The sequence below is a fragment of the Pempheris klunzingeri genome, chromosome 12 (assembly GCF_042242105.1).
Source record: "Pempheris klunzingeri isolate RE-2024b chromosome 12, fPemKlu1.hap1, whole genome shotgun sequence".
In the NCBI taxonomy this organism is placed as follows: domain Eukaryota; kingdom Metazoa; phylum Chordata; class Actinopteri; order Acropomatiformes; family Pempheridae; genus Pempheris; species Pempheris klunzingeri.
The window spans coordinates 8,971,929-8,993,062 of record NC_092023.1 but is presented as its reverse complement, the minus strand read 5'-3'; the positions used below and the strand labels follow the sequence as shown (position 1 = coordinate 8,993,062).

The following is a 21,134-nucleotide window of genomic DNA, read 5'->3' as shown; positions in this document are numbered from 1 at the left end:
TATATTTTTCTCAAACTGATTTATTATTCAGAGGGACTTTACAATAAGTATTCAGTAGGTTCACAGAATTTTTCTCTGTTCTCACAAGTGGTGGCAATCTCAGCTTCCAATAAAGAATCAAAAACCAAAGCAAGTGGAAGGAAATGAAAGGATTGCACATAAGAAAATGGTCAGACTTCAGAAAACTGGGAAAATGTGACCTCAGTTGATGGTGGAGTTTTAGGTGGGAAAAAAACGAGTTGTTTAACTAGTCAAAAGTGATGCATCGCTTCTTCTACATCTATGCAACTTATTTTCACATATCACACACCTTGTTGCGCTGCCTCAACTTTTTTAACTCATTTGAATGGCGACAACTGTGACATGTTGGATTTTTGTTGAACATGAACACATCGTGTAATAATGCACGTGCATACTTACAACTAGACACTAACGCAGTCACATATACGTTTACATCCCAACTCTGCATGAAATTTAGCGTTTTATTTCACAAGTTGAAATTGTTCGTCTCGATTGTCTCAGTGTTGTGTACGGACCTAAATGACCATCGGCTGTCATTGAATTAGCAACAAGGGAACAGTTGAGCATTAGGAAGCAGACTGGATACACTCCATTGTGCCATGACAGGTTTTTTTTTTTAAATAGAATTAATAGGAGTATTTTAACAATGCCCATGGTGGCTTGTACTTTACAGTGTGAGAACATATGGGGTTTCCAAGGAGGAAACATTTTATTTATATGTCCCAAGTTGTTTTTTTTTTGTCTTAAATGAAAGTCTTAAATTGTTTTTTCTACAATAAAGACTATTTTATTGATCTCAAGTGAATAACCTGTCCTACTGTAGTGTGTGTGGATGTGTGTGTGGGTGTGTGTGTGTGTGTGTGTGTGTGGGTGTGTGTGTGGGTGTGGATGTGTAAGAGAGAGATGGGGATTTTGGGGGAAGGCATGAGGGCGTCACGTGACTCTCCAGTACTAATGATACTGTCGCCTGTTCATGTGTGGTAACCGGGGCCAGACGTCTGTCAGGTCGGGAGGACAAGGACAAGCGTGTGTGTGTGTGTGAGAGAGAGAGAGAGAGAGAGAGAGAAAGAGAGAGAGAAAGAAGAAGAGGCCGAAAGTCAGGGAAACTATCCTCCGGCATTACAGTGAATCCATCTGTCCGTCATTAAGGACACCAAGCAGAAAAGGCACAATGATGATGACCCAGGTGGAGAGCACGGTGCACTACGATAACGGCTACGAGGATGAATACATGCTGCAGGAGGATGAGTGGGACAGGGACATGCTGCTGGACCCAGCCTGGGAACAACAGCAGAGGAAAGTAAGTCCCACTGAGTAATTACATACAGTTTCATTCTAGCTGTGTTTACACACTGTGTGGTGAGAAAACGATGTCAGTATATTAGCCAGAAATGTAGTAGAATTTTGTTTTCTGGAGTTTAAATATCTAATTACTGACAGAGTATTGTAGTAAATAGACTTAAAATATAAGACAACATAGTTTGAATAGTTCTGTTGGGACGAACGTAAAGAAACCATAATTAAGAGCGGGACTTCCGGTTGGCGTTTTCAAAATAAAACACCTGATGCCGAAACTCGTTTTCAGGGGCGTTTAGCGTATTAAAGGGGACAAATGAATGTAAAACTTGCGTTTCTTTTATCGCAGACGCAATATCAATGAAGCGTTTATCGTATTTTAAACGCTCAAACCCCATCTTTCAGGAGAAGTTAAAGCCCTTCACAACTTACGTAAGCAATAAAAGTAGAAAATTAAACAACCAAACAAACAGTCTTCCCGGCAAAGAAGTATATACGTTAAGTAGCGATGAATTAGTAGAAGTCCACTCTCTTCTCACGAATCAGAAGTTTTATTTTGAAGGACTGCGTCGCCTAACTTCCGGCGTGGTTCTAGCTGCTCCCCGCGGTCTTGTCGCGGCCCGGGGCACCGGGAGGGGAGGCTTGACGGACGGATGCGGTGGGTACCAGCTAACAATAGCTCTGCCTTCCAGCGGCTCTCCAGACTGCTGCCTCTCCACTGATACGCGCGGAATGCGAGCTGTCAACAGATGCTTCAAACACATGATGACGGCCTCGGGATTAGAGTTGGACGCTACATCTAATTTTAACCTCGGGACGAAAAGGCATTATAGTAGGGTTAATCCAGTGTCCTTGGTGCGGAATTCTTTTGTTTATAGAAACCATGCAGAAATATTGAAGCAGCACCAGCTCTACTCAATATAGCCTCGGCCTCCCACACTGTCAGTTGGTTTTAGGGCTTTGGAAGCTGGCCTGGGCCTTAAACTGCAGCTCTCTGCACAACTGGAGGCCATCAGCTCCATGCCCATAGCCTCCTGTGGCCCCACAGGGATGACAAAACTGTGTATTTTTGGTAACACAAAGCAGCAACATGACAAGCAGGTCCCTGGTCCACATACGCAGCTATGTTTCCAGTGTTTATCCTCTTACTGATTATAATTTGGAGTTGACAAGTGCTCATTTGAGATGGGTTCGGCTGTGGGAGCAGCTGTTCAGAATGATCAGAATTGATAAATGATGGTTGCACTCAGTAACACTGGTATAGTGTTTCTTTTTGGCACTGTGGGAGGTGATGAAGTTGTTATTATTACGCCCCCGCTTGACTTTCACAATGACCACTGGTTCCTCCATTTTGGACCACTAATAGCCACTTTTTCTAAATAATTTCTAAAATGATATCCAGCTCAAGCTATTATAAATCATAAACCTCATTTCAGGTCAGCTGTGGTTTTTGGATCTGTTACTGCCTTGGACAAAGGTTTATCAAGGAGTTTAATGCAGCCTTCAGTGTCAAACTCAGATTTAAGGGTGCTGCACCATCAAGCGTTATGAATAAGTAATGAATATGCCCACAAAAACTCAGAATGAGAGACGTTTTTGAAACTATTACAATCCATTCACAAGGCTCCGTCTTTAGTAATCTGTTAACAATGCAGTTCACATTTTCATTTTCCATCCTCCCGGACACAGACTGGCTGCCTCTGACCAAGTGAGGCCCCGAAGGCATCAGCCAGTTCAATGACAGGGTTGGTCCTCGCTGGATGTGATTCATAAATATTTTTAGCCTTAATCGTCACTGGTCAGTAGTGCTGGACAGGGAGGCGGGGGGGCTTGGAAAGTGGCTCAGTCAAATTTGGAGGACCAGCAGGCCACATTTTTTCAACAAGGAGGTCAGCGGTTCAATGTCACAAGCACCCCGGGGACTCACTTAGTGTGGAATTTGATGGCCTTTACCGTGAAGCCTGTAATACTCTGTTTTTGCACCGGCGCCCAGAGGGGAAGCCTGAGTGGCTGGACCAGCACTGTGTTAATAAGTAACGGTTTAACCAACAATAAGAATATTAGCTGATTTGTACTAATCAGTGAAATGGTTAAAAAGTGTTAATGCTGCTTATAGAGTGCTTGTACAAAGTATAAGATAAGATAAGAGAGACTTTATTTATCCCACACTGGGGAAATGTACTCGTTAGAGCAACAGAAGAGACAGAAAATGTTCAGTATGTGTCGTGTGTCAGTAGCAGTATTAGTGCAAAAACAAGGTATATAACAACATATAAAAATAAATTCAAATATAAAAATATGAGAGAGAAAAATATAGATATATATATATAAAATATATACATACATGTGTTTATTTCTGTGTCAGACGCAGTAATGGATGGAGATCTCCACCCTGAGTAGTGCCGACTACTTCAGGAGGCAAAACTAACCTTTCCAAACGCTCAGGGACAAACCCACAAACGCTCCCCTGACACTGTGTCGGCCCGAGCCCTCCGGCTGGGAGTGGCGTCTCTGTGCCACGGGAGTCTCCGTGGTTATCCTGACAGCATCTGTATCAGTGTCAGAAACCATAACACGCTTGTGTGCTGTGGAGCCGTCAGAATAACTGCTGAACTCTCCTTATGGGTGAGGCTAAAAGGCGAGAATGAGGGAAAAGGAGCCCTCTGGGCCCCGGTCGGTGACAAAAGGCCTCCTCTCATTCCTCTCGTTTGAGTTCGTTTGGTCCGACTACCGTTTGTTATTTGCTGAAACATGTCTTTAAGCCATAGGCTATATTTGGAGAGAGAGGCGTAAACAGCTGTTTCTGTGCGCCTCCCCTGCTGATTTTTAGAGATTACTGTGAATGCTCTGGTTAATAAATGTTCACCCTCTTCAGGGTGGATAGCTCCATCTACCTCTCCCTCTAGAAATGGTCCATCTGCTGGAGAGGAGCACGGATCCACATCATGTCCTCTATCTTATGTGTTCATTTAACTCTTGTTAAATAACTTTTAACGTTTATACACTTTGTACAAGCACTGTGTAAGCAGTATTAATATTTTTTATTTGTTTTCAGCAGTAGAAATAATATAATCAGTCCAAATTCTTATAGTCAGACAGTTAATTATTAACACCCCTACCAGGCACCCATATACAGTCTGTCTGTGTACAAAGATTCGATGGAAAAAGTGCAAAAATATATTCCTCCATTAACGTCACTTTGCAGCATTAATATTTTAGCTGATAAAACTACAGATTTTTTTTTTACACTTTTTGTAGAAGTTTAAAGTAGCTCATATAAAAATGACTGAGCAACTTTTTAGGAAAATGCAGCAAAAAATGGACAAATAAAATGCCAAAATATCCAAAACAAATGAAGCAAAATATGAAAAAATGTGCTTCCATTTTAACTGGAATGACTTTTACCTGCTAATAACCTTTAAAATACCCCACAGGCCCCCAGCTTCAAGCAGAGACATTAAAAGTACTCACTTAGACCTATTTGTTTTTATGAAGGTTGATCAGCTCATTGATTTAAGCACATATAAACATAAATATAATGTGTAATTGATGATAGTATCTAATGTACTTTGATACTTTTATTGTGGCAGGCGTTAACTGCCTGCCTGCTTGTCTTCATACCTCAGCACAGTAACGAGTGTGACCTGGAAGAGCTGCGTGCGTGTGCTGTGATAAACATGTCTCCTTGCAGCTGTGACCAATCACATTTTTAAGTGGCAAAATAGCGACAGAGAGTGACGTGAGGGGAAAACATGCTCTGTTTCCATGTGACAAATTCGCTCATGTTGACATGGCCGGACGTTTTGACGTTTTCCCTCCCGGTCTCTTATCATGAGGCACAGCAGAGCAGTCTAAATTTAACACCTCATATCGGGCGGAATGCGCTCCGTGGTCGGCTCCCAGCTTTTATGCTGAGCCCGTGAACTCTGCTGCTGGCTATTGAGAGAGTTTACAAAAATAGGAGAAGACAATGCTCCCGTCTTAACTTGATTTACAGTATTTCAGTCCCCCACATCATGAAGTCAGTTTGTTCTGATGGTTATTGGCTATGGAAGTACAGGAGGAAAGAGGTGAAATTAGACACGAATGGGTCAACTGAAGGTTAATCTGAAAAATGTAGCACTGGTCAAAGAGGTTAACATCAATTTGCTGTAGAGTCCCGCAGTGAAGATTTGTTAAGCTGTTAGTTGTCTCAGTTTGTTTAGCTCCACTGCAGGGAGGAATATAGCGGTTATAGTTATAATATGAATGAGATTTTGAATTAAATTTGAATTATCTGTGGTGCAGAAATAACTGAAATGTTCACGCACACAATCCTGTGCATTTCATTTGTATAATGACATTTTGTCAAAACCATTTTAATTGACCGTGGTCTCCTGTTAGACCTTCACAGCCTGGTGTAACTCCCACCTGAGGAAAGCTGGGACTCAGATTGAAAATATCGAGGAGGACTTCAGAAATGGCCTCAAACTCATGCTGCTTCTGGAAGTTATCTCAGGTCAGATCACTACAGGAACTACAGTGTTTTCATTCTTTTAGTCATTGTTTGCATCATTTTAATCACTGCAGCTCACTGCATTTTGAGGTTTATTTTTATTTTATTGTGATATATATATATATATATATATATATATATATATATATATATATATATATTTATTTTTTGTTAATGAGCACATACACCTGACTGTGTCACATAATGCTGTGTTTGCAGGAGAGAGGTTAGCCAAGCCAGACAGAGGGAAGATGAGATTTCATAAGATTGCTAATGTCAACAAAGCGCTGGACTTCATCACAAGCAAAGGAGTGAAGCTGGTCTCCATTGGAGCTGAAGGTAACGAGCCTTCAGCTATGCAGCATGAAGCCAAAAACATAAAATAATAAGAGACATCTTGGTTGTTTGCCTTTCAGAGATTGTGGATGGGAATGTAAAGATGACTCTTGGAATGATCTGGACTATCATCCTCCGCTTCGCCATTCAGGACATTTCTGTGGAAGGTGAGATAATGAAATCCAAAGAATTAAAATCTAGTTAATCATCAAGAGAGATTGTGTCCTCTGCCTGTGGACATGAACAACTGCAAGAGGTAAAGGGCAACATGTAATGACATAGAAGCTACATTTGGAGGTTTAAGAAGACAATCCAACCTGCGGCCCGCACAGATTTGTCGTGAACTGTGTGACCAATTCCTGCGAATTCACTTTCTCCTCAGAAACATCTGCCAAGGAAGGTCTCCTCCTGTGGTGTCAGAGAAAGACTGCCCCCTACAGGAATGTCAATGTCCAAAACTTCCATGTCAGGTAAGAGCCTCAAATGCTGTTTGGTTATAGCAGCGGTTTATGTGACCCTTAGCTAATCTAGGTTGTCCTCTCCTTCTATTCATGTCATGTTTTAAGTAAAGGGGTGATAAACGTCAGCATATACTCAAAAGCATTGTTTTAATTTCATTTGGGCATACAAGACAGTTTATTATAGCTGTGCATATCATATTATCATGATAGACAATAGACAATACAAAATATCTAGACTTCCATCAGCAAAATGCTGCCTCCACGTGCACCTCTAATGGTTAATGGTGTAACCGGACGCCAGAGACCTCATCTCCGAGTCAAGTTAGCGTGTTACCCGGTTTGAACTGACCTGTTGGTTCTCTCTGCTCATCGGCTGGTGAAGCTGGAAGGATGGCCTGGCCTTCTGCGCCCTGATTCACAGACACAGACCCGACCTCCTCGACTACTCTAAGCTCAACAAGGTGTCGTGTGGTTTCACCTGTAACCAGGATGCTGTGTTTCAGCCCCAATCACTAACAGACTGATTGCCACAGAATTAACACTCCTGTCACAGTGTGAACTGATGGAAACACATACACACTGAACTCTACCATTTAAGATGTGTTGACTTATGGTGTGAAACACTAGTCTAGTGTATACCGTCTTTTCTCCCAACAATCACTTCCTCTTTCCTCTGTTCTAGACTAACTTGCTGTGTTTTGATCCAGGAATGATTATGAAATACAGCAGTTTGGGCTTGAATTAGTTTGTTGGGACTGTTGGTGCGACTAATGGCACTTTTATGGACACACTTAAAAATATGTGGCATTTCATAGGACCAGCGCCATGTTGTTTACAGTGAATTAAGTTGTAATGTTTGTGTGCTATTTGGCTAATGGACACAATGCTACTTTAATCTATGGATGTGTTTCTTCTTCACAATGCTTTCATCCTAAGTGCGTTCATTTAGTCTCACCTCATGCTTCATTATTCTTAACTAAAGCAATTTACTTGGTTCACAATCTCAGCATAATTAGGATGAAAAGGACCGTCGCTCCAATTTTTAGCTCTGTTCATTTTGTGCACCCCACTGTGCCCGTTACAACAGCACTGGATTTAATGGTGTAGATATGTGACCTCTTATGTATGACACAAACCTGAAGTGTTGAATATGCAAACCAAGCCATGTCCTTCTTTAAATTATCACAAATGAATACAGAGTTTGACTTTTCTCACCCAGCATGTCAGTGCGGGCACACTACTTGTTTTTCAGGCCACAGAAATCCGCATCTTATTTAAATGTTCTGGGTTAAATGGATGGCCGTGATTCTCAGTGTTTGTGTCTAAACAGATGAGGGCCTCAGTGAGCTGTGCTGCTTATTTGGAGAGCTAGAGAGCCCAGCTGACAGCCCTCCCGTGAGTTTGGTTAAGACAGCACCTTCTTCTAGGAGGGAAAGGGTGTGCATCACTGTTATTTGACAGACAAGACGGCCAAAATATTGCATTTTATGCTCATGAAAAGCTGGATTCCTGAGCTCAAATAGATAAATGTAGGTCACTAAGTGCAAGTTTGGCCCGATACTGTGTATGTATAGTAGGGGGCGGGTTAAGAAGAGTGACATTTTCATTTGTTTTGGAAACAGAAGCACACACTTTTCAGCACACAACTCACCGGCCTGACTTGGAGTTGACCCTGAATAGTCACAGAAATATGAGCCTAGTCCCTGCAGAGGTCAGGCTTAGCTTTACCTCTGCTATTGTCACATAGTGTTCCCCAGATAGACGCTGCCGGTACTAATGAAAGTCAGGAAGATGTCTGTGAAATGGTTACAGTGATTTATTAGAGTAGAGAAGTATTAAGTATCACTACGAGGATGGGCGTCGAAGGTAAATATGAGTGATGAGGCAAACAAACACACACACACACACACACACACACACACAATCTCCCACATCTAGTTCTCTCTACTGCTTTTTCTCACTCTTTCACTGTCTTTGACATACATATTCACACATCCAGTCACACCTCGACTTTTCAGTTCTGCTTATGCTGCCAGGAGACAGTTGCATTGTGTGCGCCAGGCAGCTGTTGAGTCTGGCTCCAGGTGAGCGTGTTCGTTAAGCTTGCAGCGTTACAGCCTGCCGAGACAGCTCTGGTCAGGGGCACGCACACACAGAGGCCTTGGGGTATCCTTCCATCCATTCCTCCACCCCGTCATCAGTTTACCACCCTATCCATCCATCTATCTGTCCAGCACTGGATCTGTGGGCACCTGGCCCTGTCACGTAGTGTGCCAGCCTCCACCCCCCCAACACTATTATGGAACAGTGGTACAGACATAGAGACAATAGCAGCAGCATGATAGCCTGATCCCTTTAACCCACTGTACTCACTCACCTCACTGGCTGTCCCATTAGCAGGGAAGGGTTCACTGTCAGCTGTCAGCTTAATGCACCACTCCCACTCTGACTTAGAACACTTGGTTTCTCCCTTCAGATTCACTTGTGTCAGAGAAGCAAATTTCTGTGATTAAATATCAAGAAATATATGATGTATATTATAGGGATGAAACATGTTTTTGAATGAAACATCTGCTGGTTATGGATTAATGTAGAGATTTGCTTGTCTTTGCCATTATGTCTCATCTCAAAGACAGCATTTTGACTTGTTACGGAATAAAACATCAATTGCCTAAATGTCAAAAATATCATTGTTTTAATAATTTGATGTAATCTGTAGTTAAAAAAAAACTGCAGTCATCAACATGTGAAGTTCCTAATAAACATTCAGCTGTAAAAACTAGAAAACTCTTAAAGTCACCTCTAGGCTTTTGTGCAGCAGCTTTCTCAAATCTAAATTTTAAACGAGTGCTGTTAGATTAACGTGCATGTGCAGAAGGTGTGATGTGTCCACCACAATATGGAGGTCAGCACGGCGGCATGTTAAGTCCAGCATTGCTGTTCAGTGACGTAGAAATGTGTCTCTTTTTTTAGGATGATCCTCTGGGGAACCTGAACCTGGCTTTTGACATAGCCGAGAAACACCTGGACATTCCCAAAATGCTGGATGCAGAAGGTAATGTTTTATGGAATTGATGTACCCGATGTGATTATTAACTTTCTAATATACGGTTCTATAAATATATGTTTGCAATAAGTTCTTTACTTTTATACTGGATATTTTGTTTGTTGGAGGTCTACCCCTGTCAGAAAGTCAACTTAAAAAGCATGTGCTGCTTCTGTCTCCTTCAATTTTCTTGTTATTTTCCTTTTTTTTTTTCATTTTTCATTTTTCTTCCTATCTGCCACCTTGACATGTCCTCCCACTTGTTGCCATAGATATCATAAACACTCCCAAGCCTGATGAAAGAGCTATCATGACCTACGTGTCCTGCTTTTATCATGCGTTTGCTGGAGCTGAGCAGGTACAGTGGTTAAACTTTTCCCCTTACCAATTTCTACTTTAGGACGAGTTAGGTATCGCTCACGTCCACATGCAAGAACAGAGTCAGGTGCATGAATCCAATGCCAGATTGATTTCGACATGTCATTTGTAATTGGGAGCATGGCCACCTGTGTTACTTTAATGATGTCATTCTCATGCCCTTTGCTCTCAGGCAGAGACGGCTGCCAACAGGATCTGTAAGGTGCTCGGTGTAAACCAGGAGAATGAGAAAATGATGGAGGAGTATGAGAGACTGGCCAGTGAGGTAAAGCATGCATATGTATGGTGTTTATCTGATAACAATGTGCCTTTGATTTTTCAAAGCAAATTTTAATGGAGCTTTAGAACCATTGTGAATTATTGATAATGATATTTCTTCTCTATTACATTAAAGTAGTTCAAAGAAAAAGTACAGACTTAAGTGTAGATTAAAAAGATCCATCTTCCTCCCACTTATGAATCCCATTCCTGCGATAAGATGAGATCCATCTGCTGAAAAATGTAATAATTTAACACAGTCTTCCTGCCACACTGACATCTCAATATGGAGCTCTAATGCCTCCCCACTTATTCCCATGCTGTCCTTATGTTTCCCAGCTGCTGGAGTGGATCCGCCGTACCACTCCCTGGCTGGAGAACCGAACCCCAGAGAAGACCATGGCGGAGATGCAACGGAAGCTGGAAGACTTTAGGGACTACAGACGCCAGCACAAGCCCCCGAAGGTGCAGGAGAAATGCCAGCTGGAAATTAACTTCAACACCCTCCAGACCAAGCTGCGCATCAGTAATCGCCCTGCCTTCATGCCCTCCGAGGGGAAGATGGTATCTGTAAGTCATGAGTGCAGATTCTTCTTCCACTCATAATTCAAGCGTCAAGGAGTTGATCGTGATTGTGTGCACCACTGTTGATATCAATTCTTAAGGCAAATGATTCGCATAATATTAATTCATCAAATGTTCTTATTTGCCAGGTTACAATTAATTCAAAACATCTGAAGCGACTAATTAAACTGTAATCTTTCATGCTCATTCTGTGTTCAGGACATAGCCAGTGCATGGCAGGGGCTGGAGCAGGCGGAGAAAGGCTACGAGGAGTGGCTCCTTACAGAGATTCGTAGGCTGGAAAGGCTGGACCACCTGGCTGAAAAGTTTCGCCAAAAAGCCACCAATCATGAGAACTGGGCCATGGGTCAGTTGGAGTTTTTAACTGGCTTTTTAAACCGTCTCCATGTCTGCTTTGCTTTCTACTTCTCACCGCAACAGTATATCTAATAGATCTGCATGTTCATCTGTTGAGCTTGACTTATCAACTCCCTGTGTGTCTGCGGACATCTGCATTCCTGCTTTTCAGCGCTCAAGTGTTTCCGTTAACCTCGAGGTTTGTTTAGACTTGTGCCTAATGAGATTCCATTGAAGGTTTTAGAGTTTGTCCAATCAGCCTGTAGTGGACTGCAACAGGTCTTTTTCTTCATCTGCAGTGACCAAGGCCTGTGTTTAGACCTAATCCACTAATCATCTTGTTGTTACTTTCTCTTACCTCATCCCTCTCTCCCTCTCCCTCTCCCTCTCCCTCTCCCTCTCCCTCTCCCTCTCCCTCTCCCTCTCCCTCTCCCTCTCTCACTCTCTTTGCATATGCGTGATATTCAGGTAAAGAACTGATCCTCTCCCAGAAGGACTATGAAACAGCCACCCTGACAGAAATCAGAGCACTCCTTCGAAAACACGAGGCCTTCGAGAGTGACTTGGCAGCCCACCAGGACAGAGTGGAGCAGATTGCAGCCATTGCACAGGAACTAAAGTATGCACTCGCTCTCGCAGACGTTTGTAGACATGTGTCATGGAGGCCCAGGAGTATGTTTTCACTCCTGCCAAACACAATTACTGGGGTGGCTAATAGTAAAAATCAGCCAACGCAACCTTGTTTTCTGTTTCTCTCTTGTTAATATTGTTTTAATGGCATTTTGGCTTTCAGCGCTGTATAACCTACAGGGCTGACTGCCTAGATAGATTATGAATGACAAGCAACAAATGACGTGTGCAACACAACACTGCACCCACACAGAATATGCAATAGTTCAGTGGTCCCAATAACATCTGTTCTCTTTGTTCACATTTGAGCCTGTGGAAAAAGAAAAAAGTGGGAGACAAGCAGCGCAGGAAATAATTTGGAACAATATGAAGTCACTGGAGTGTGACATGTGCGATAATTTTCAACCACTTTGGAGAAAATATTCATGAAAATAACTTAAACCCTCTTCTTCTCAGTCAAGTGCTTGTTGCCACAGTATGTCTCAATTAGAGCGGTGGAGGGTGTGGTGTGCAGGCATGGTGACATTTTCAATCAGCTGTCAATGAACAGCTGTCAGTCGTTACCTTCTTACTCTGGGATTGGTCGCAGAGTATTTCCTGTTTCATATTTAACCAGTGCTCTGAGAGGAGACGATAGCATTTCAGCTGACAAGCAAAATGGTGACTTCGTTTTGTGCAAGGTATGTTGCTCTTCAATTACTATGTTTACTTGTTCATTTTGTATTAAGGAGTTGTTTATTTTACTCAGGTTTTTGACCCTGGTGCTTTCTGTTACAGCCAGTTGCTCCTCATTGCGCTGTTAAGCTGGAGTGTCCATTGCTTTCCTGTCAACAATGGTAAGACTGACTTCACTGCAGCAATAAATGTGCTCAATTTCTGAGAAATTTGAAGACTTGAATTATAATCTTAATTCTCTAAATATGCAATTGTTTCCCCTTTTAGACTGGAGCCAGTATGATCCTAATGATGGCAGTTCCAGCAACATGGAGGTGCCTCCTGACCACTACAGCTCATATCAAAGTGTTCCTGCTCAGTTCAGTGGCGCAAGTTATCCTGCTGTCTCATATGACCAAGTGAAGGAGAATGAGTACTATAGTCCTGAAACCTATCCAATAAGCTCCAACCCTACTCCTGACATCCAGTCCAATGTGCCTTTGTGGACTGCTGAGCCTGTTAAAGGGTCTACAGCTGTATCTGGAACACCTCTCTATCAGGCAGGTGAGCTTGAGCACTTTGAAGAGAACTTGGAGCATGGGAATTCAGAACAGGAGACTGAGGCGTTAGACTCTATCCCACCACCTCCATATCCAGGATCTGGCTTCCAGGGTGGTGAGTTGAGTCGTCATGCAGTCATCATGGATCATGGAGTGGAGGAGAAGGAAACAGAAGAACAAGGCTCCATGGCGCAACAGGGAGCTGAGGAGTTGTCTGCTTTCACATCTGAGCCGAAAGTTCCACACGGACGGGGAGCAGCGCGATTAGACCAGTACTACCTCTTCTTGACCGGCCAACTTCCTCCTGGCACAGTTTCTCACTTCCAGTCTGACTATGAGGACAGTGGAGACCACTGGGATGAAGTCCATTTTGAGAGATACCACTTTCCTCAATATCCAGTCCTCTCTACTCAGACCCAGGTGGTTCCCAGTGTTGGAGTCCTCCAGCAGATCCAGGATTATACCAAGATTTAACAGGACCAGGTCTCTAAACCAGGGTAACGGCCGTCCCTGCCGTTTACTAACGTGACCTCAAAGCTGTTAACGTTTCTCTGAAATTTTAAATAAAATGCTGAATGAGAACTAAAATGTGTTAGACTTGACTCTTTGTTGGATAACCTCGTTAAACTCCAGTGAGCACCCTAGTGGCGGCTCCCTTTCTACACTTTCAAGGGTTCAAAGCTAAAGGAATCCAAACACATTCTGCAAGCACTAGAACTGGCAGCATCTACATGCTGGCCACCCATCCCTGTGTCTAAACATGAAGCAAAGGTTGAGCCTTTATGCTTGACTGACCGCTTTGTGCTCATACCTGAACTGAAACCTCATACAACCTTAAGGTGAAGCTAATTTAATTTTGACATGATGCATGGGTTAAACCAGCGAGAGCTGTTGGGGATTTCAAACATGTTCTTGTATAGATCTATTCCAGCCCGAAGTGGCCAATTTAGTGTATCCTACTGTGAAAATGTAATCTCAGGCCTCTAGAAAACTGACAAGCCATTAATTTCATGTAGCTACCCGTGTACATGTGGTTTAATTTCGCTATGCATATTTAATCAGACCTTTTGCAGCTGGGAGTTAACTGAAATATTTCCTGTTGTTGCAGTCTGACTTGTGCATAGTTGCTGCTTTTAACATTAAGCTATCCAGTGAATTTTTCCAAAAAAGTAAACCTGTCTGTGGAACACAAAGCTCTATTCCACAACTGAAACAAATGGCTGTATGTGGTCTGTTTTTTCCAGTGAGCTGGACTACCATGACGTGGCTGCTGTGAACCTACGCTGCCAGAGCATCTGTGACTTGTGGGACAAGCTGGGGACCCTGACTCAGAAGAGGAGAGAGGCACTGGAGGTGAGTCAGTCAAGGCTGATCACAAGTTAAAAATGGCATATGTGAATTCGTGACTGAAAGCAGATGAAAAGTATTCATATCCATTTGGCTACTTTTTCTTTTGTGCTTTAAGTGTTTTCTCACTGAGTTCCTAAAACTTGAAACGATTCTCTTCTTTGCACATGTTGGGATAATTTAGTAAGTCCCCACAAGAGGATGCTAATGTTCCACTTGGATCACAGTAGATGCAGAATGAAGTCGCGTCAAAAGCCAACTTAATCAAAATGTCAGTGTAAGCATATTTAAGTGTCTTTCAATGACATCTGAACGGCGAAGACACAGCTGACTGATGAGGAGAGATAAATGGATCACCTCTAAAATCCCTGACCCAAATAGGATGGTAAAATGGCAGGGTGACTGGGGATAAAGGAGAAATAGATGTAGGAGTCCTGTCCAGGAAGTGACTGGCTGAAAGCCCGCTAGCTACTTCCTCTGATCCACGTTGGCCATTTCAGACCTGCAAATGGGTGAGGGCCCGGGAAAAGAGCCAAGGATTAAGTCTGAATGACAGGGACAGAGGTCTGTTTTCTGTCCATCTTCCACTCCCAGCCATCCTCTGCTGGAGAGGGGGGGGGGGGCTAGGGGACTCTGTCAGGGCCATACCAGTGTTAGGCACCCTGGGATTAGCCATCAAAACAGGTGAGGGGGTGTTTGTTTTGGGATTTGTATGTGAGACATGAAGGTGACGACTTCTTAGTTTAGTGTAGAGCCTCATTGGGAGCTATAGATTGGATGTAATAGGTTTGTCCGGATTTAAAACTATACAACAGATATGTGATATCTGGTTCTTCTCTCAGCGGACAGATAAACTGCTGGAGACTATTGATCAGTTGTTCTTGGAGTTTGCCAAGAGGTCAGCTCCTTTCAACAACTGGATGGATGGAGCCATGGAGGATCTGCAGGACATGTTCATAGTGCATTCTACTGAGGAGGTCCAGGTAGGTCCACTCACACACTCACTGCCATTTGTGAGATTGTAGTTTAATTTCACAGTATCGGCACCGTTAAGATTAACCTGCTTGCAATTTTCCAGTGATTCATGTTTGGATGTTTAATGTTGTAAGGTGAGTAATGCTGGTAGACCTGTCACACCTAAAAGTAAACTACATAATGTTATCACTCTTGACAAAATTGAAGTTTTAATAAAATTTCAGGACTTCCCTTTTCCCCATTCCAGAGTCTAATCGCAGCTCATGAGCAGTTCAAAGCTACTCTACCCGAAGCGGATGCAGAGAGACAGGCCATCGTGGGAATCCACAACGAGGTGCAGAAAATTTCCCAGAGCTATGGGATCAAGGCCAGCATTATCAACCCCTACAGCACCATCACGATTGAAGAGCTTCTCAACAAGTGGGAAAAGGTAGCTACAACTTTAAAACTCACTTACAGACTCGAGAAATAGTTATTATTCAGATAATGTCTGTCTGGCCATATTTAAATGCGTTCATCGTGAAAAAGGAACAAGGAGTGTTGTATCTACATAAAGTAAAGAACTGCTGCTATAATTTTTTATTACTGAGTTGAAGGATTCAGCACCCAGTAAGGATCTAAAGTATACAATCAAATATATACAGTCATAACTCTGTTAAATGTTAATGGCTCTTTTCGGGAGGAGCCAGCTTCTCAGTTACAGAGAAGCCCTTTGTGTGTGTGTGTGTGTGTGTGTGTGTGTGTGTGTTTGTGTGTGTGTTTGGTTTGTAGGTGAAGTCGCTGGTACCTCAGAGAGCTGGTGCCCTCCAGGAGGAGATGGCCCGTCAGCATGCCCATGAAAGGCTGAGACGACAGTTTGCTGCTCAGGCTAATCTCATTGGACCCTGGATACAGGCCAGGATGGAGGTTAGACAATAGAGGCTTATAAGCAATTTGACAGTCATCTCCATCTAATCAAATAAAGACCTACAATGGAAGATAATTACATTCACATTCATTGCACATAAGGGAGGTACAATGATGGTGGCTGTCCTGATAATGACGATAATTGAATAATGCCAGATATTATACATTTTTCCTCATCAAATGCTACATGTTCCGACAGAATTTACTCTTGGACACAGTTAAATGACTCCCTCCTATTAGCGAGCGAGCCACCTGATGAAGATGGTGAAGATGAGGCTGACCTTGTTGCGTGTGCTCTCCCAACAGGAAATCGCACGCTGCTCCCTGGAACTGGGAGGCACCCTGGAGGACCAGATGACCCAGCTGAAGCAATTTGAGCACGTCATTGTTGCTTACAAGCCCAACATCGACAAGTTGGAGGGAGACCACCAGCTAATTCAAGAGTCGCTGGTGTTCGATAACAAACACACCAACTACACTATGGAGGTACACGGCAGTGGCAAACAGCGTCACAGACACCGAGACTATGCACATGCATGTTCAGTAGTCACAACACACACACACACTCTTGCATAAGTTACTCATTACAGCTCTGCATGGATAATGAAATTCACAAATGTGAAAAAACATATAAATGTAAAATTAGAAATCCTGTTTTAGAATTTTCATTCATTATTCATTGAATGAATCTTATATATGTATAATGTCAAAATATATATTCTGCAAATGTTTTTAACAATATTTATTTGCCCTTTCACCACATCAACAGCATATCCGTGTCGGTTGGGAGCTGCTCCTCACAACCATCGCCCGAACCATCAACGAGATTGAGACCCAGATCCTGACCCGTGATGCCAAGGGCATCAGCCAGCAGCAGATGAACGAGTTCAGATCCTCTTTCAACCACTTTGACAGGGTACAGCTTTCTGCAATTTCACATCACTTTTTCATCCATTAGAGTCACTGATCTAAAGCAAGCTGAGCAGCCCTGCATCTAGAGACGGTACGAGCACCACGACCCAAATGTCCTCAGAGAGGGGTTTGTGTACAAGATGCTGAATTCATACCAGACCCAGGAGCAGTGTTCAGCAGCTGATGTTTCATTTGACCTGAAGCAATTCCTTGGAGAAGGTGGATGAAAATGTAACAGTTCTCCTTTCGCCATCACGGATTACCGCAAATGATTCATTATAAACAGTAGCTGCTATTTTAGTATGGAGCGTTAAGCCATATTTAACTACATTTTATAGCTCATAAGAATCTCATGAATAAGACTTTTATGGTTTTGATGAACAATGGATGACTTAAGTATGCCGTTTCATGTATTCACATTCTACATCTGTATTAATTTGTCAGACTGATAATGTCTCACCATCCTGAAATAACTGCAGGGATAATACACCTACCAAATACAAACTTCAAAGTGGAAAGATATTTCTGAGAACCGCCGTCTCAGATAAGAATGTTTTGTGTCTGTATACACAACTTCCATGTGCCCAGTTGTGCTGTGTGCATGCACAGTTACTACTTTTCAGAGTTTTTAAGCTATCAAAAATCCGTTATCATGACATTCAGCGTCTTTGTTATCTTATTGCAAAAGCCAAAAGATTAGGTGCTTAAAGTTGAAAGTATCCTTCCTCAGAGTTGGTTCAAAGCATCTAATTGTCGGTCAGATCTGGGGAAAAAAAAGTTTGAAAACTTACACATTTCTTTTGGATTTAGTGTTACAATATTGCTGTTGATAAGCATGTTGCACTTTTTGTGATGCGCTTGTGCTTCTGTTATGCTTCGGTCCTTATGCTAATCTCCCCTGACTCTACTGTCGTTCTTATTTCCTGTGCGGTGAATCTGAAATTTGTCTGCAGAAGAAGAACGGAGCAATGGAAACTGATGACTTCAGAGCCTGCCTCATCTCCATGGGTTATGACTTGGTATGGCGTTTTAAATGTGGATGGGGATATGTTATCAGCTGCGCTCACAGTTGTTTACTGTATTTTGCATACATGCCTCACAAACTCCTCTCATTCTCCATGTGTGCCTTTCTCAGGGGGAGGTGGAGTTTGCCCGTATAATGATTATGGTGGACCCCAATGGTACTGGAATCGTCTCTTTCCAGTCTTTCATTGACTTCATGACCAGAGAGACCGCAGACACAGACACGGCCGAGCAGGTCGTGGCATCCTTCCGGATCCTGGCAGCTGACAAGGTCTGTGTGTGTGTGTGTGTTAGTGTGGCTTACCAGTATATAGTATATATTCTTAGCCTAGACTAATCTATTCTATTCCAGTCATTATTTCCAAGCCTTTACCATGCAATGTTGATTTACGAGCTACAGTTTTGTTCATGAGCTTAAAATGGAGATGGAGGGGCGGGGGGTATTAGCATGAATCTTTTGGGAAACATCTGAAACGGATTTTACTTCCACCACCACAGCCCTACATACTGGTGGATGAGCTGAGGAGAGAACTTCCACCTGAACAAGCAGAGTACTGCATCATGAGGATGCCGCCGTACTCCGGCCATGGAGGGCCACCAGGGGCACTGGACTACACTGCCTTCTCCACTGCCCTCTATGGAGAGAGCGACCTTTAAGCGACTCACCTTCCAGCTCTTGATAAATTTAGAGAATCTAGAGAAGAAAGTTGGATCAAATACGTTGAATTACATGTGCTTGTTATCAAACCAAGTTTTTGTTAGTTTGCAGACAATCTAAGTCATAAAAAATCATGCTGAGCATCGTCATGTGTCTTGGTACTGTTCCTGTCCTCTTTGATGAAACAAACAAATAGAACCTGCCATGTTCAAATTATATTATGAGAAACAATGCACTGTACATTTTATCTTGTGTGTTATCATATTTGTGCAGAAAGCAGAGTTCTGTAATGAAGATAAAGCTAGAAGAGAGATTTATTCCAGCAAAAACACAGATCACTTGGCAGTACGACAACAGGATCCTGGTGTTAATCAGTTGAAGAGATTAGTAATAAAAGTCCTGCTTTGTCTAGCAATGTCATGTATTGCTTTCCTGCTTCCTCACAGTGGCTTTTTATTTTTTCTGAATACAATACAATATAAAAATATAAATCTTCTATTAAGGCATTTTGAAATGCTTAAACTGCACAAAAGTTTGCAAGAACAATTTTCGCTCTCCGGTGTTGAAAACGGGCCCCCAAAATATACAATACCAACCGAGGAAATGTGGGAAACCGCTTGAATGCAAAAGTTAACATTTAAAATACAAGGTGGTTTGAGGGAAGAGAGCAACAGTATTCATGTGTAAAGTGTTTCGAGAGAAAAACACTTTCTCAGGCAACAAGAAATCCGTTAATGCTTACATGCTCCCAGAAAGAAGTACAATAAACTAAACACACACATCAGAAAATGACAATTGAATGAAGTATAACAAATCAACAAGTCCTCATTGATTCCAGCTGGGAAAAACATTTTATTGTGTGTGCTGACCAAATGTTTACTTCTGTAGGCAAGTTGTTTCCCAATTTTCCTTTGTTGCCGCTTTTTAATGTATTGTTAAAAATATAAAAAAAAAAATCACTTATTTGTTCATATCACACAGCTGTTTGACTGCGTTTCTTTTCATTATACTCAAATGAAGAAATGATATTCAAAGAGTTTCTTATTCTGTCACACACAGATGGAGTAATTAAATATACTCTGGTGGCAAAGATTAAACCAAAATGTGCTGGTTGTGTTCATGCTCATAACACTCAATTTTAACTCTGTTCAAATTACTTTCCAGTAAAACAATACGAATGATGCATCAAACATTTTGTGTACTTGTTTTCACACCCGTTGGCAGTTTGTGAGCCATGCAGGAGAGCTGTGGATTTTCTATGAAGAGGATCATTGGCCACCTCACACAAACTGCACAAAAGGCAGCAGCACTGGAGCACACTATTAATTTAATAGTCTATTTAGATGCAAGCAATCCACTTTAAAAGACAAGTTTATTTTTACTGTGACAAATGAACGCCGCCTGAGCAATACTGATGACTATACGTGCAAGAGATATTCGTATTTTTGGCGAAAGCTTTGATTTGTTGTATTTTGGCTGAAAAATAAAGATACTCAGGATAGTGCCGACACCTTGAAGACATCTGCTGGCTCTGTAATTCAGTTAGTTAAACTTTGTACTTGAGGGGAATGGATGAATTAAATAAACTGTTTGTGACTAATTCAAACATTTATGTCAACCTGATAAATCATTGCTTGTACTAGAGTATGTCTTTCAACTGCAATTTGTCACCATATTGGGAAATATTTAACACTCATCGCCAAAATCAGCAAGACTGCAATCTGCTGTCTCACCAGAACTGATTGAGGTGTTTTGATGACTAACACTAAATAACAAGTTATCCTTGGTCAGAATTACGCAGTCTAAAGTCGTGAAAGACTTACAGGACAAAGACAAACAGGCCAATATTTTTATTCTATCCGTCTACCTACATTTTAAGTTAAGTTTTACAAGCTAAGAAGAACCAAAATATGTTTGGCAAAACATATGACCTCTTGGCAAAATATATTTAAGAGGCTGCAATTATTTCTTCACCCTATTGTTGAATGGAAAGAACAATGTGTTGATGACTTTCACACACAATTTCCTCTCAGGGATAAAAGTACAGAATAGGACCTCTGGCTGGTATTACACATTTAATCGCCAAATTCGAAAATGTCTCTTAGGAGCATGAATGTGGTCAGCAGATGTCATGGCAATCAACCTTCTACATTATGCAATATCTTCTGTGGAAGTGGTACATGGCATATAACCAAAATGGTCAGCGATCCTGTGGGGGATAATGAGTCCCTCAGTGACTTTTGTCCTGGTAGTGTGC

The 21,134-nt window shown here is 42.1% G+C and overlaps 1 protein-coding gene across 2 annotated transcripts; it reads left to right on the top strand.

Moving 5' to 3' along the window:
* The first annotated feature begins 1,045 nt into the window (after positions 1–1,045).
* Positions 1,046–19,650, top strand: actn2b (actinin, alpha 2b). Of its 2 annotated transcripts, XR_011585267.1 has the most exons (22): positions 1,046–1,321; positions 5,701–5,815; positions 6,032–6,151; positions 6,229–6,315; positions 6,531–6,618; positions 6,992–7,070; positions 9,583–9,664; positions 9,928–10,013; positions 10,206–10,298; positions 10,631–10,861; positions 11,075–11,222; positions 11,681–11,831; positions 14,301–14,409; positions 15,246–15,386; positions 15,626–15,808; positions 16,150–16,284; positions 16,591–16,770; positions 17,054–17,200; positions 18,150–18,215; positions 18,332–18,490; positions 18,718–19,506; positions 19,537–19,581. XR_011585267.1 is itself a non-coding variant. In XM_070840760.1 (21 exons), exons 1-21 carry the CDS (start codon positions 1,193–1,195, stop codon positions 18,874–18,876), a joined length of 2,688 nt encoding a protein of 895 aa, XP_070696861.1. In that variant the 5' UTR covers positions 1,046–1,192; the 3' UTR covers positions 18,877–19,650. The 2 variants fall into 2 exon arrangements, 1 of the variants encoding a protein (XP_070696861.1); XM_070840760.1 differs by having other exon boundaries at positions 18,718–19,650.
* The last annotated feature ends 1,484 nt before the right edge of the window (positions 19,651–21,134 follow it).